The following is a 15,846-nucleotide window of genomic DNA, read 5'->3' as shown; positions in this document are numbered from 1 at the left end:
GGTCTTCGCTCGTCATCGTTGCCGAGGATAGGAGATGGTCGAAATAAGGAACGAGCTTACCTTACTGTCGTGCGGCGTGAGGTCGCGTGTATGTTTGGTGAGGAACGCCTTGTTCCTTCCCGACGGCCACTCGTTCGGTTGTATTCTTAAGTTGTGAAATTCGTTGCGTTGATGACTGTCCAGCTGCGGCGGAAGGCTGCGTGGTTGCGTTCCCTTGCCAATGGGATGTGCTTCTTCGAAGATGACGCGCCTGACGTCACTGGTTTCGCTGTAGTGGTTGCTCCCGCTCCCGCTGCTGGTTTTGATAAAGTCACGTGGCACTGTGTGGTCACTGGTAAGTGCACTCTTCACTGGCACGTGATCCGGCTCGAAGGACCAAATATTACGACCGTTCGCGGAGAGACGCGATCGCGAGATAGCACGTCAACGAGAGTTGTAAATTCTCGCTACGATCATGTTAATCGACGCCGCGAAATAGTCGTTCCCCTGTTTCGTTTTGGATAACAGAGGTGGTTTAATGAATGTAACACTGTATTAACAGGTTAACATAGAACAATATATTTTACAATAATCTGATGAAGATGTTACAGAAATTTGACTCGACTTTGATCTCTAGATAAATTCGTTTGCTATTGGTCTGATATGTTCGGTGTGTCACGTTTGACTCGTCAGAAGGAACTGCCCGCCCTTCGATTATTTTCGTCTTTTCTGGAAGGCGACCCCCACTACGTTCGGATCACGCCACATTCTTTTACGCGAGGTAAAATAACGGCCACGAGTCGACGTTTCTGGAGGTCGCCCTGCTTAATGAACCATGCGCTTGCCACTACAATGTTTGTTTGCCGGGCAGCCGCGACGATCCGTCTGCGACGTTGTAGGACCGCGAGCGACGGTTAGAAAATACAGCCCGTGGTAAGCCTCGTGGCGTAACAGTAGTCTATATAAAAAAAAATCTTACTAATAAAATTATTATACGATTTCCTGCGTGCACGACGCTCGAGGAATAAACGAAAGTGTAATTTTCATTTTCAAGGTTCGCGTCACGAAACATACGCATTTACGGATACATCTCACCACATAGTATCGTATTGTGATTGCAGACACGTGTTTGATCGGTAAAAACGGGACACGCCGTCGGTGAACGCTTGCACGTCAAGTACAGGACGTGAATTTTTGCGTTTCGTCCTCCAGGCCGCGTGAGAAGAAACACTAGACAGGCCTCTGATTCATCGCACGGGATACGGGACACTGCCATTGTTCCAGACGCACACAGATAGGCCACGCATGGACGAATGAGAACTTATATTCCGGCACAAGGATAATCTTGATTGAGGATAGCGTCGCCAGATTATAGAAATTAATGGTAATCATCGTTCGACCGCGAATCCCGCGAATTCCCAGCTACCAGGAAAATGCTTGTTTTTCTTTTCTTTATCAATACCTAAGTAAGTTTGAAAAGTTACATGTACAACAGCAACAATGTAAATATGGATGCTGTTGACATTTAGGAGGGAAAATGTCGATGACTATGAGAGTCCTCTTTCCATCATATGTATAGTTCGGATTAAAGGATATTTGTATCTCAATGTTTATTTGCACTTTTAGAAGTTTCTCTTTGTGTATTTTGTTTGACTTCCGGATTTTCAAAGATAACAGTATCTTAAGGATACAAACTTTAAACGTATATATTTTTCACACCTTGTTCGACCTTCGGGTTGAGTAAAGTACGGATTATGTACAAAGGTATTTAAAGCGTTATAAATCACGGATTTACCCAACGTGGCATAAAACGAAAACTCTACTCACCAATGTCCTTGATACGAAGTCTTGACGAGTTTCACAGTGAAGAGGAACTGTATAGCGCACACGAGGAGACAGCAGAGGTTTAGGGAGAGGGCGAGTGCGCACAGCGCTAACGTCACCTCGTAGACAATCGTATACTCTTCCGGGCTGATCAGGCTACTCGGCGTCACCGTTAACGGTGAGATCTTCAGCAAGAAGATCAACGAGAGTAGCGCCAGTAACAACGACACTAGACACAATAAACCCAAACTGGTCAACGTCTCTTTCGCGCCAACCTCGTGGTCCTTGTGATTCCTTGACAGGGACGACGACCAGGAAGCGTTCAAGGGGTACGCCGTGGAACCGGGACCGGTTAACTGTCCCCCGGTAGTCGTACCCTGAAGAGCAGGTGCAGGCGAAGGTGTCGCCTGACTGGATAATCTGGACAGTCTCGAGATATCAAAGCCTCCATTCGCTTTAGGTCTGTTGCCCTGGTGCAGCGGCGCCGGGGATATCACCCCCAATGTAGTCGACAGATTATTATTATTGTTATTGTTATTCCCACCGGCAACAGGACTGACGCTGTTCACAGAATGCTTCGACGTGGACAACGTGGACAGATTAAGAGCGTGCGAGTGATTCAATCGTTGAGAAAGATTGTTCACGCTCAACTGAGAATGATTCAAAGGGTGTCTGTGAGTGGAAGATGGCGTGGTGGCAGCCTGATGCACGTTGGCTCTTTGATGGACCACCGAGTCGTAAACGTCGACTCCCCGTCCTTGGCTCCCCCCTGTCGTTCCACGAACGTTGCTGTTTTGGTTGTAATGATGGTGTTGCTGTTGATCCTGTTGGTGACCAGAATGATGGTGGTGGTGGTGGCCGCCGTGCAACGAGTCCGAGCTCGCCTGGTAGTTATTGTGCTGGTGCCTGGAGCCCGCTGACGACGGTTGCCCCGTCAGGATATGCTTCAGCATTACTCGACGCTGGAATGCCTGAAGAAGACTGCGCTTCTTCTTGCTTCTCTACATGGCGCTACGTGGGACTCGCTTCTGAGCACGTCTTTCTCGTTGGAGGTTTCTTCTTTCTTTTCTTTCCCAGTAGAATTTTTACACAATTCTTTCTCCCTTTTATCATTAAATTACCTTTAATTCTTAACGACCTTTAATCTTTGTCTCTTCTTTCCTATATATATATTTTTGTTTACTTTTCTCCGTAGCGAATTTTGTCTTTCTGACGCAGGATTAGGTTCCTGGACTTAGGGAGTTGCTACACGCCAGCTCCACCATGGCGACGGCATTCACTAGGCAGCCTAGATAGCCACCTTTCAGCTCACGCTTCGGGACACTTTTTTCGCTGAGATTCTCCGCGATGAGGCATGAAAGCAGAGACCACCGTCTGCGGAGGCATGATTATTCTATTGTTCCTTTTAACGAGTAATCGTTTTACTCGAGTCCTCTTACTAAACCGTAAGTACAAAAGACTATTATACTTAGATAGGTACTTGGTCTCAAGAACCAACTTATTTTGGTCTTTCGATTAAGTTCTTAATTAAATGCTCAATTAGATATTCATAAATATATCTTCATAATATTTCCCTCATCTATTTCTTTGACATTCTAGCAACCTCGTTAAGACGTCCGCCACTTCAACTTCTATCTACAAGTGGCAAAAACTGAAGCTGACCTTCTTCATGGAGAAACATGCCGGAAATGGCATCCGCACGTGTGAATAATTATACTCAGTGTCCAGGTAGTTCTTTCGATCATCCGATAGAAGTCGTTTCTGTTTTTCAGAGTTCGTTCACGCCTCCAGAATGTAAAAATATCCAAGGAAGTACCATTAGGAAGCAATGAAATTCAGAGCTTCTGTGGTTATTCCTTTTTCTGATTGTTTCTTTTCTTTGCCCAAAATGGATGATTTCTATATCAAATTGTTTATTCGTATTTTTTTTAATATTCCTTGAGATTTTCAATCAACTCGATTTCGAATTTCTTAGCACCCGATCTTCTGGTTGACGTCGTTAAGAAAGAGGAACGAGTGCACAGGAAGCATGGTCGGCGTGAGCATGATTAGATCTGCCCGATGACCTTGCCAGTGATAATAGCGGTTCGTTAAGGTGGTTGCAGTCTTGGTTTGCTTCTGTTTCGATTTCCAGCGAACTCGTCAGCCGGCATGGCTTCAGAGATGCTCCCCCTGAAACAAGTCGAAGGGAAATAATTAATGGACTCTCTGTTCGATTGTACGTGGATGACAAGCTGACCGTAAAAAGAAATATACAAATACGATTAGAAAATATAATCCGAACCCCTTTCGGTTTGATCTGAAGGTTTCTTTTTCTAGACGGAACCAAAGATTCTTATCTGGTTTATGGTGAGCTAAGGAACTCTTTGAAAACAGCATTTATAACTTTCGAAAAAGAGACAGGTATTTCTTGCGCGAACAATTGAATAATTAATTCGTTCTCTAAATATCCTTATTTGTTGTTCCTAAAATACATAATGATTGGAAGCTTCTTACGGGAAGCGCAATCAGCCGCTGATATCATTGAAGTCGAAACGCCATTAAAACCATATTACGATTCGCATGCGACATGCTCCATTCATGAAAACACAAAAGCAATAAACAAGTACAAATCAACGAAATAAATCCTCCGAGAACGAGACGTTACAGGAATTATACCATTGCGAGGATACAAAAGACTTGCTCATGAGCTACTTCCTTCAAGTAGTTGAGCGGTGTATTTTCCGGTCGTTAACTTCCATATAATGGGATATTAAAGAGTACGGACACAACGCTGCTATTTTTCAACTGTTCATTATCAAATTACGCAGCGGGAATCGTTGCAACGACAAAACTGTAACGACTCGTACCTGCGTATCTTCCATTTAGCTACGGTAAACGCTGACTTGTCTGCGTTTTTTTTTTTCACTTCCTCGTTACGGAAACCAGGAAAAGTGATTCACAATACAGTTTCTAACTGTACTTCTCGCGATTCTTCCTTAGAAACAAGCAATTGCTTCTTTTCAATTTCCTAAACCTATAATAAAACAGTCCATTCCTTGAATAGAAATTAACTTTAAAACTTTAGGCGCATACATTGTACGTATCGTATGTATGTATTTTGATTTGAAAAGAAACGCGGCAAACGCCTTTAAAAAGACGTTAGGTTTTCAACACCTTAACTAACTTAATTCCAGCGAGTCGTAAATCTGCTGCATCTCCAACATCTGAATATCCATCTTTTACAATGACTTGTTCTCCAACTTATTAAAATTACATCTCCCCCGTTGCACCGACCTTCTTTAAAGGTTCCCGCGGCAGGTTGAACCCGCATCACGTATCTTCCCTCTTCCTTCCACCCCTGTTCCCTTTCTCTTTCTATCGGACGGGAAGAGCGGGAACGCTTAAAACGCGCGAATCACGCGAGCGCCTCACGATTTGCGAAACATCACGTGAAAATCACCGATCCGATCTCCGTGCGCGCGGTGCACCGTGGGGGTAACGATTAAATCGACAGGATATACTTTATTGGCTATTCCGTTATTACAGGCTGTAGTTGGCGGGGAAATAGTCATTATGGATCGATGAACTCCATTGTAACAACGCACCTTCGAATTGCATCGGAAACGCTTCTGTATTGCGTGCACCGTATAACCTATCATCGTCTGTTTAGGGTAAATCAGTGGATCGGAAGTTACGTTTCTATGTTTCTCGCCTGTCAGTATAACACTGTGCAAGAGATACAGCAAGATCCTAAAATCATTCGAGTACAAGTAGCGTAAAATGGTCGTTTAAATTTCAATAAATTAACTATTCATACGTTAATTGTACGCGGTCAGGATTAAGGGGTACGGCGATGGAGAAGATTTTGTTAGCTAGATGTTGAGTAAATAATCGAAGATGATAATTTTATAAATGTTTCGTATTTATGATGATGGAAAAGATTTAATTTGAGTTACGTTACGTTTGAATAAGATAGACTTTTCCAAGAGTGGAGGATTTGTAGAGATAGTGGACGTAATAGTAGTATGATTTAATACTTGATGTGTCTTTTTTTTCTTTGACATATAGGTCACTGTGGGGAGTAATATTGATCTAGATATAACTATCTTTTCTGAGAAGTACGTATATGCTTATGGGAACTATGTTTGGTTAATCAATAGAGCCATTCTTTTGAGAAATTGAATCTAGAAGAATTCGACGATACTTTGCCTTGTTTCAATAGTACATCATTTTAAAGAAACGCCTGCGATTATAGTATATAATAGCACATAGGTATATGCAAAATTGCATTTTCAAATAATTAAATCAAAAATATAGGAATGTATCAATGGGAAGAATATTTGTTAAAGATCTTTCCTTTTTAATCAAATTCGTCCAACAACCCCATTCTCGCAAACATAAAATGAACGGTGCCTTTCTCAAAGAAACAAGAAGAAAATTGCTGTCGTTCTAAAGTTCTTCTCCATTGCTAAACTACCGTTCGTGTTTCTAGTTACACTCCAATTATTCGATTGTAAGAAGCAAGCAATCCCTCCATCCAAGGGCTAGATATAGTTTCTCGAGTAGTTCTCTTCAATACCGTTATATCGATGAACTCTTTTTGAATAAAGTTCACATTTATAAAGCAAACACAATAAAATACGACAGGACAATTGTAATCGATAAATAACATTTTATTAGGATATTATAAGAAGCTAAGATATCGAGTTCTAATTGTGAATATCAAGCGCTCGTCGTTCGAGGAGATTACCAATATTTTCTTCCTTAACAATATTAATTACGAAGTTTCGATACCGTTTATGACATTAAGATCTCTTAATAAAGTTGTATCGTTAAAATCTTACTGTTCCTAGGGAAAATATATAGTTAATATATATAGTTAAATATATGTCGGAGATGAAAGGACACCGGAACCTTGGGATAGCCCCGCAACATTGCAATCTAAAGGCCACTATAACTGTAACTAAACTATTGTAGTTATTCAATCCGATTGTAATTGTTCGAGATTAGTGACGGTGAGCTTTGGCTCGAGGTGACAGTCTGTCGCCCAACGTAGCCGCGGTCAAGGGATGAACGCTTTGCCTAACAAAGGTATGGAGTAATTCTATAGCTCTCCTTAAAAGAAATATTCGTGGCGACACGCGACAGTAAACATTCCAACGGTTTCTGTCCCGTGGCTCGCCACACGCAGAGCCTATTCTTCGAGTAAGATGATTGCCAGATGTCGATGCGTCTCCACAGTACATGTTCGGCTAGCCCGAGGGCCCGTTATAAATCTTAAGGTTTAGTTAACTAAAGTCCTTCAAACAGACAAACAGTCTTTGTCCTAACTACGGGAAGATAGGGGAGACATATTTTTCAACGAGCGGCGTCTCCCACTAGCAACTTTCCCTCGAGGGCGGCTAGCATCTTTTTCTAACCACCGATATGGAGATTGACCAATTAGCAGCAACGTCAATTTCCCTTACTTCCTAAACGAAGGCTTTCCTCGACGAATCCGATGATCTCGTGTCCTTAGACACACCCCATTATAGTTTTCCTCTGTGGCATCATCGGGACGGGACGGGCATTCTTTTACGCGCTCCCGTCGACCAAAGAGTAACGTCTTTACGCTCAGCAATTATTTTTACGAGTCAGACTTAGATTCAGCGAGAACGCCCATCTGTCATCCCGTTGGCCGCGGATTCGTTATTGAACCGGAGACCACTGTCACTAGTGCCGCGGACGTCTCACTGCCGTGGTAGATTGTCAAACCTGTGTTATTCATACCTGTGTCAATAAATCGTATCTTCGTTACACCGCAACGATGGCTACCTTCAACGAAGACTCCTCAAATACCGACAACCCTATCCCCCCTGCTTCTCCGACATATAATTAATTAAAAAGGGGGAAATATAATTCTGTAATATCGTAGAATAGCTTTGATTGAAGATCGGCTGAAATTAGAAAACACCGTGTACGTCGTCTTTTTGTAGTTTGTTTACATCCAAGAGCGCCTAGTAACAGTGACGCGAGAAAAGATAAACAGCGTCAAAACAGAAGTACGGTTTCATATTTCAAGGAGTGGCAATCGAGAGGCCAGAGCATGTGAGCCAGAAAGTGTGTGCGTGTGCGTGTGCGTGTGCGTGTGCGTGTGTGCGTGCGTGTGTGTGTGTGTGTGTGTGTGTGTGTGTGTGTGTGTGTGAGAGAGAGAGGACGAGAGCAAGAGCGAGCACGACCGAGCAGGAATGCATTGGCGAGGGTCAGAGTTGATCGAGACGTCGAAGCATAGAGTCGTTAGAATTGTCGAGTGTTAGAGTTGCCAGTGAGAGAGAGAGAGAGAGAGAGAGAGAGAGAGAGTTACCAAATATAAAAAATACGAGCGTTGCATTTAGTTTTCCTGTTAATCAAACATCGTTTCTCTGTCTAACTAATATCTGTATTTTCAATCCATTATTAATAAATTATAATTAATCGGACAAAATTACACCTTTAATATATTCCGATATTACAATAACTTACCTTTTTCTACGTCAATGGACACGAAAGACGTTGAGTGAGGAATTAGAACAAGTGTGGATCGTTGGAAACCACTATGCTGCGGTCTACCATTCGTTTTACCCTATATATACCACGGAACAAAGGATAATTTTCACCGGCTTGGCTATGGCTACTGGTGTGGATCCAAGTATTCGGGCCATACTAGACGCTATGCAGAAGCAGAACGAAATCAAGTTAAGAAAACTGTTAAAGGAGACTATTAAAGCAGCGACTGATTTCCGTTGAGATAATAGGGGTGATTGAGTTTGTATAACACTGTGATTCACTGAATTATAAATTATATATTTCCAACACTTAGATTACACTGACGTAGAGAAATAAATAGTTAACAACTTGTCGCACGAAGATGTGATAGATATGTACGCTAGAGCAGGGCTCTTATAATGGAAATTAATGTATTAATGGACTTAGCACTATAATATATTTAGGAGAGAAGATGTATGTTCGACAACACCAAGAACCGACAAAAGATTTTCGTGAAGTATGCGACTCTCGCGCTATGTGTAGACTGCCGCGTTAGGCGTTAGTTTTTAGACTGTCTGTCGCTCTTTTTCTAATACGGAAGAAAAGTTCGGTGTGGGTGTGCCCCTGTGCCTAAAGAACGCGGATTCGTTGTTCCCACTTTCGTTAGGAAAAGTGAGGGTAACGAACCGCGGTGTCGATTGGTCATGACCTGCACTACTGCTCGAAGGGATGAGTAGGAAGTCTCCTACCATCGTGGTGGATAGATGACTGTGTGCGTGAGGAAAACATAGCTTGTTTTATTAGAGGGCTATTCGGATTTTCCTAATGGGTGCATACCCGCTTTCTCCGTGTTTTAAGTACGCCTAATAAACCCAAGGACCTCTCTAAAAACCGACTGTGTTTCGAGAATATTTTTAAGCTTTAGAAATTCTTCAAGACAAACGGATTGAAGACACATGGCGAAACAATACAGGGAAGTGAAAGTTATGGTGGGTCCTTAGGTTTATTGAGGGTCGAAGTGACGTTACGCAGGCTGGTTGTTGTCCGGTGGCGCGAGCTGGCGCGGGCTGGCGTGCAGATGTTTTAGGCGGCGTAACAACAAGGAAGATCCTAGAAAATGAGAAGGGTGGATTAGAAGAACGAAGAAAACTCGAAGAAGATACAAAAGAAGAAACTACAGAGACAGAAGTCAATTCAAAAGGTATATTAAATAATAAGTGCGATTTACTTGATACCGAAAGAGCTATTGAAATTAATGATACGGTTCAAGATATTAAATTTACTGAAGGTAGAAGCCGCACTCAAAATGATATGGAAGATGTAGTAGAAGATTCACAAGAATTATCTAATAAAAGTAAGTTATCAGAAATAAGGATTGCACTTAACAAAATTGAATATACAAAAACTATTTTACGGAATAAAAAGAATTCATTAGAAAGAGAAAGAGGAGTAAGGGGAAAGAAGAAAATGTACAGACAGAAATTATTTCAAAAAATATATCAGATGATAAATGTGATTTGCTTTAGAAAAAAAAAAAAAAATATTATCCACAAACTACATTAGGAATTTATCTATTTTAGTGAGGAGAAAGAGAAAGGATAGAGGAGTTGATCAATAGACTGTGGATTTTGAAGCGTTTATGAAAAACTTACAATTTTAATAAAATATTCAATGTAAAGTCTTTGTTATAATATTCAGATAGATAGATGAAAAAAATACTGAATTTGCATAATTACTCATGGCTTATTGATCAATCATGCGACTCGTTCAGAGGTAACTCGAGTTGTAAAGGCGACAATTTATTAAAAATGGTATATCTGACGTACGATGCATTTGCTCATGTTAAACTATTTAAATAAGTATAAAAATCACGCGAAAAAAAAATCTACTGAAAATAATGTTGAACTAGTTAATAATAACAAATCATATAGTGAAACACAAACCTTAAATCAAGATTTTAAGTTCAAAAAAAAAAAAAGAAAGAAGAAGAAAGAAGTTGATAAAATGACAGCAATAAAATGACCAAAAATTGAATTACGATCCCGAGCATCAACTCGCTGATCTTCAAGTAGAATGTTCCGACAAAGACAGGACGACACAAGAGTTCGAGAAGCACATAGAGGACATGAAGGAGGAAGTGCAAAAATTAGAATTGCAACTCGACGAGTTACAAAAAAAAGAAAAACACACACGCACGTAAAAAGAGTTCAATCTTTTGGAATACAAATGGAAGAACTAACAATAAAATTAGAAGAAATAACACAGAAGAAATAAGTCACCAATATGAAATTGTCTGATGGCTGATGTTGATCGTTGACGTTTATAATGATTGAATTTCGTCCACGGCGCCATCTGGATCCTTGTTGAAAAATTCAAATAGCCGCAACAGCACCATTGAGCTCATCACGTTTGTTGGTGAGTCGAGGAGCTGGAGGATTTCTCATCCTCAAGGACATAAATTTCACCGGTTCCGGTAATGTTTTTTACATGGTCCAAGCATTCGAAATCACAACATCGCTTTCCAAGACGAAATTTCCTGCATGGCTGTAGTAAACAGAAATCGATCAATTGTACAGATCAATCGTCACTCGACTGCTCGAGAATTCAGGTCATCCAGAGAATAGAATAGAGACGTGGAAAAATGTAGTGCGATCATCGCAGTGGGAGGAAATAGGGGGATAGGGACCAAATGAATGAACGAGATGTTAAGGACAACTGACGACAAGTTCTTCTTTTGTCGAGAATTGCATGTTTGTGAATGGTTTGTGGGTGGTTAGGTGGAGAGAATTGAAGAGTTTGGAGGTGACTGGAAGAGTGTTTTGGGCAAGGTAGATTGCAGAATGGTTGCGGTAGCATTGTGTTAATTATGGGTTTGTACATGTAATCTTTGTATGTATCACTACATAGAACCTAACGTATATTTTTAATAATACATCAGAGTTTTAGTTATTTCATAGCTATGAATTTTATACTCTATAATCTTGACGTTTTATTTCACAGAAGCGTTTGAATATCCATAAAAATTAAATGAACCAATGTATTCATTATCTTATAGAGAAGATATATTATTTTTAATTATGTTCCAATTATTTATCATGATCCTGATTTCCTTATTCTGAAAATTTGAAAGGAAGTTTTGTAGTTTGATACTTTCAGCGACAAAGGGTCAATATTGCTTTAGTATATTTCGTCACATATACATGTATATCTATATATCCACCGAAAATGCGCTCTTGTAGACAAACGCTCGATTCGCGTCATAGCTTTTAAAGCTTGTCGCATCTCAATCAGTTGGAAAAAGTTTTTCCTGTAGCATATTTTATTTTTACGAACCAACAAGGTCTTTGTTTATTTCCTTCTTTTTTTTGCTCTAATTCCCCCATTGTTTTTTCAAGGATAGTATTTCAGAGCCATTAGTCAAGTTCATTGTAACAATAAACGTACGTTTCGGAAACATTTTGTGCTGTGAAACAGAATACACTAAAGTTTGAAGGTCACATCGATTTTCGAAAGTTTATAAATGGAGGTGTATGACAGTATCACCAGCTGTTGCTGTCCCCAAGCGCCAAAATACGTTCTGACTACTATTTTATGTATCTCACAGAAGTATGTCTTCATTCATCATCTCCCATGCCATCCACCAACGTGTTCTTAACATGTTATCTCCTAGTAAAATATTGATGTTGAGTCAGATATCCAACTGAATAATCTTTTCGGTGTCTACTATAAGACATTTAAAACCAAGGCTCGTACACACGTGTGCTTATACGTCAGATGTAATACTTAACAGGAAACCTGCTTATATTAATATTAAATTTATGCATAGTAGGATGTTCGACCTTTGTAAAAATGAAATTATAATACATACAGTTTCACCGTGGAAAAGTGAATCTTTCTAGCATGTCCACGCAAATGCAGGGTAGGGGAGGACTGTGCATGCACCAAACAACTTTACGTTCGTAATTTTTCACACAAATGTACAACTGTAGGGAAAAAATTATCTCTGATTTTTCGGATGTTAGGAATCGACAATATCGCATAACGGAATGCTGTGTTCTACGTATTCTATTTTTGTTACGAAAGTGGTACAAACGAAGTCCACATAAGAATAGTACAACAAAATCGGTTGAGGTTAGGTTATCGTGCAGATATCGCGGCTTTTGCATTGGAAATCACGCAACTGCCAGTCTCGTCGTTCCTTGTAAACGAAAGAAAGGTATTGTAATCGGTCGGAATTAACATAAAACTAGTCGCATGCGACCATATGGCCTGAATGTTCAATAAACGAGAGTAGAGCGCGAGCTATGTGATTCTAACCGTTTAGGCGGAAACTAATGATTGTAACCAGAGCCGAGATATATGCCAATATTACTTTGTTCGACAAAGCGTATAAGATGAGGAGAGAATCGCGATAAGGTAGAACAAGAGACAGATATTCTCTACGTAAAGCAAGTCTGTCAACTAGATTGAAATCCTATAGCTATAACTACAGTGAATCCATATTCTGGCGAATTGTCTTTTCACAAATGAAGCTTCTGAAGAACGGAATTGATACAATAACTACTGTTCATTCGTAACTACTGTTGTAAGAATCTATATATTTGTCTATCTATATCTATATATATCGATCTATATATATTTGTCAGAATGTCATTTTATCAAAAAACCCATTCTCTGTAATCATAGTTTAACGAAGCATAATTAATAGAAGAGGTAGAGCGTTAAGTGGAGATGATTTAATCACAGTTAAGTAGATAAATCTCTATATTAGTCTCTTTAATTAAAATGTTCTACGTTTTATTTGCGTCATTTTTTTCCTTCATCCAATTTAAAATGTTTAAATAACAATAGCCTATACAATATAATTTTATGTAAAAAAATTGATTGTACCATGTTTATTACAGATATTTAACATTTTTGTGTACATACAAAATTTAAATTATACCTCGCTTGAGAACAAAAATTCTATTTGTTTTCCTAACATGTACTAATAATTATTGATCAAAATAGAAAAAGCTGGAGGAGATTACTTAGGAAGATTACTTAGCATCTCATATTCCTGTCAAGGCTCGAACGTTTTATCTTCCTTTAGATTTTCCTAAGTTTCCATTTCTCTGACTTGCTATTTGAGTTAGCTTAGTATACGTGCTATACATAAGTATGTATAGTGTCATGATCGCGACAGTCTTGAGTTACCCACGCTTTATCCTCTGTAAACTATTTATAAAAGAAGAACAAATTACATGTTAGAACTTTCATTCAATTTACCAATACAAATAATTTTAAACAAGAAAAAAGACCTAATGCAGTGGTTTCAACTTAAACATATCCAACAGTTATTTACGAATAAATAGTATAAATCTTTTAGCAACATGAAATTCGCGATATTTATTCAAATATTTATATTTACAGTGCGGCATCAGCAAAGAAAACGTGTTTATCGAAACGTGCGCTATCGATTTTATGATTTTGCCACGCAAACAGGGAAATTGCAACTCAAAATTGAATTCGCACTGCAAAGCGTTGACGTTACGATATCAATTACATACTTCAAAAACACCGAAGGTATCACACGGAATCAGAGAGATTCTATGAGAAGTTAAACGCATAGTCACCCTATTGGGAATAGGATTGCTTTGATTCGAGCTCAAACATAGGGAAAGCTGAAAGAATCTTTTGCGGATCTTCCTTCTTCTCTACATTGGATTTTATACAAAACGACTTTAACCTTTTCAAGGAAATACGGAAATAAGGATTTTAGATAGAGAGATTTATCTGGAAGGAAATGGATAGAAAACGTAGAACCAGTTCTTGTTGGTTGAAAGATTTTTTCTCTTCGCAGAGATTCAAGCTTTAAAGAACGATCAAATATGTGCGCAGCTGACTTACGAGTGAAGTTATTATTAAAAAAAATTGTTAGTTCAATTATCATAAGTTTAAAGATATGTAGATATTGTATTTACATATCGAAAATCAGACAGCAATATTAATTAACACACCTAGTCAAACGCACACGTACTTTAAAACCGTGCTTTAAAATCGATATTCGCTGAAACAATACATCGCTCTGCGCTTCCAATTTGTTTTCGCACGAAGAATCAGTCCACTCATTGTTACCGTCACCATCTCTACCGTAATCTATATTACTCGAATAAATTCTATATCTTGATTGGAAAATCACATATTTTAACGAACTTCCCTATTTTTTGTTTTTTATGACTTTAACTGGCAATTTCCATAATGTTCTATAACTTGACAACAGACTGATAATATTTCAGGATATATATACATACATCATGTTTTTGAGGATTCTGTAGTAAAATAATTATAGTTGGGGAGTCCAACTTCCCAAACCGCGACAAACATATTTCACACATCCACGACGACTTTACAAGCAGACCCCTCGCGGTTTTGGGAAATCGATGAAGGACCCTCAATTAAACATATCTCAGAGGGCAGATCGACGATGCGAAGAACACTTCCAAGCCCACACCCGACGCACCAGCGAAGGACGATACATCGTCGCTCTACCTTTCAATGATCAGCTTCAGTCACTCGGATCCTCTAAAACGCTGGCAATTAAACGACTCGCCTCACTCAATCGCCGATTCCAGCACGACAAACGCTTCGAATCAGAATATCGAACGGTAATACAGGAATACCTGGCATTGGGACACATGACGAAGGTCAATGTCAACCACTCCGACGACAACGGATACTATTTACCCCATCATGGCGTGACCAAAGCATCGAGTCAAACCACCAAACTCCGTGTAGTTTTCGACGGATCGGCACCAAGCACTGCCGGAACCTCCCTAAACGATACACTTTACACAGGACCCAAGTTACAGGAAGATTTATTTTGTATATTAATTAGATTCCGCGCTCATCAGTACGTACTGACTGGCGACATCGAGAAAATGTATCGGCAATTCCTCGTACGACCAGAGGATCGGAAATATCAAAGGATATTATGGCGCAGCGCGAGTGGAGAAACAGAAACATATGAGCTTAACACCGTAATACTCTTATCATAGAAATAGAAGCAGTCCTCAATTCCCGCCCGCTAACTCCTATCTCCACCGATCCAAATGATCTCCTAGCCCTCACTCCCGGACATTTCCTCATTGGCGATTCATTAATGTGCTTACGTGATCGAGATTTCAGAGACATTCCATCGAACCGACTCTCCAAATGGCAGCATATCCAACAGCTTAAACAACATTTTTGGAACCGCTGGCATAAGGAGTATTTGAACGAGCTAACCAACCGCAATAAATGGAGCAAGGGTGGACACAGCATCCAAAAGGGCACAATCGTCATCCTCAGAGAGGACAACGTTCCCTCCATGCATTGGCCTCTGGGCCGAGTTATCAAGGTTCATCCAGGCGCCGATGGTGTCATCCGGACAGCTACAGTTCAGACGGCAAAGAGCATTTTGGATCGGGGCGTCAAAAGGCTTGTCCCACTGCCAATTCAACCCGATCTCGAGAAACCCGAACAACTAGCCACCGAGACGAAATAAGATGGGAATTTCAGCCACACCTCGCTAGTTTG

The 15,846-nt window shown here is 40.0% G+C and overlaps 1 protein-coding gene and 2 long non-coding RNA genes across 3 annotated transcripts; 1 reads left to right on the top strand and 2 right to left on the bottom strand.

The window, feature by feature from the left end:
- Window positions 1-1,767: 1,767 nt before the first annotated feature.
- LOC117162971 (uncharacterized) lies at window positions 1,768-2,756 on the bottom strand. The gene has a single exon (XM_033344951.2). The coding sequence runs from the start codon at window positions 2,754-2,756 to the stop codon at window positions 1,803-1,805; it is 954 nt and encodes a 317-aa protein (XP_033200842.2). The 3' UTR covers window positions 1,768-1,802.
- A 152-nt stretch (window positions 2,757-2,908) lies between these two features.
- LOC117162973 (uncharacterized) lies at window positions 2,909-4,693 on the top strand. Its single transcript, XR_013059518.1, has 3 exons — window positions 2,909-3,248; window positions 3,403-3,531; window positions 3,779-4,693. It is a non-coding gene; the product is annotated as an uncharacterized LOC117162973 (long non-coding RNA).
- A 3,397-nt stretch (window positions 4,694-8,090) lies between these two features.
- LOC143303337 (uncharacterized) lies at window positions 8,091-15,200 on the bottom strand. Its single transcript, XR_013059519.1, has 2 exons — window positions 10,569-15,200; window positions 8,091-9,399 (listed from the first exon to the last, which is right to left on the bottom strand). It is a non-coding gene; the product is annotated as an uncharacterized LOC143303337 (long non-coding RNA).
- Between the last annotated feature and the right edge of the window lie 646 nt (window positions 15,201-15,846).

This window comes from Bombus vancouverensis, chromosome 11 (assembly GCF_051014615.1).
Source record: "Bombus vancouverensis nearcticus chromosome 11, iyBomVanc1_principal, whole genome shotgun sequence".
NCBI lineage: Eukaryota > Metazoa > Arthropoda > Insecta > Hymenoptera > Apidae > Bombus > Bombus vancouverensis.
Note: the sequence above shows the minus strand (reverse complement) of the source record. Positions and strands in the feature narration are given on the sequence as shown.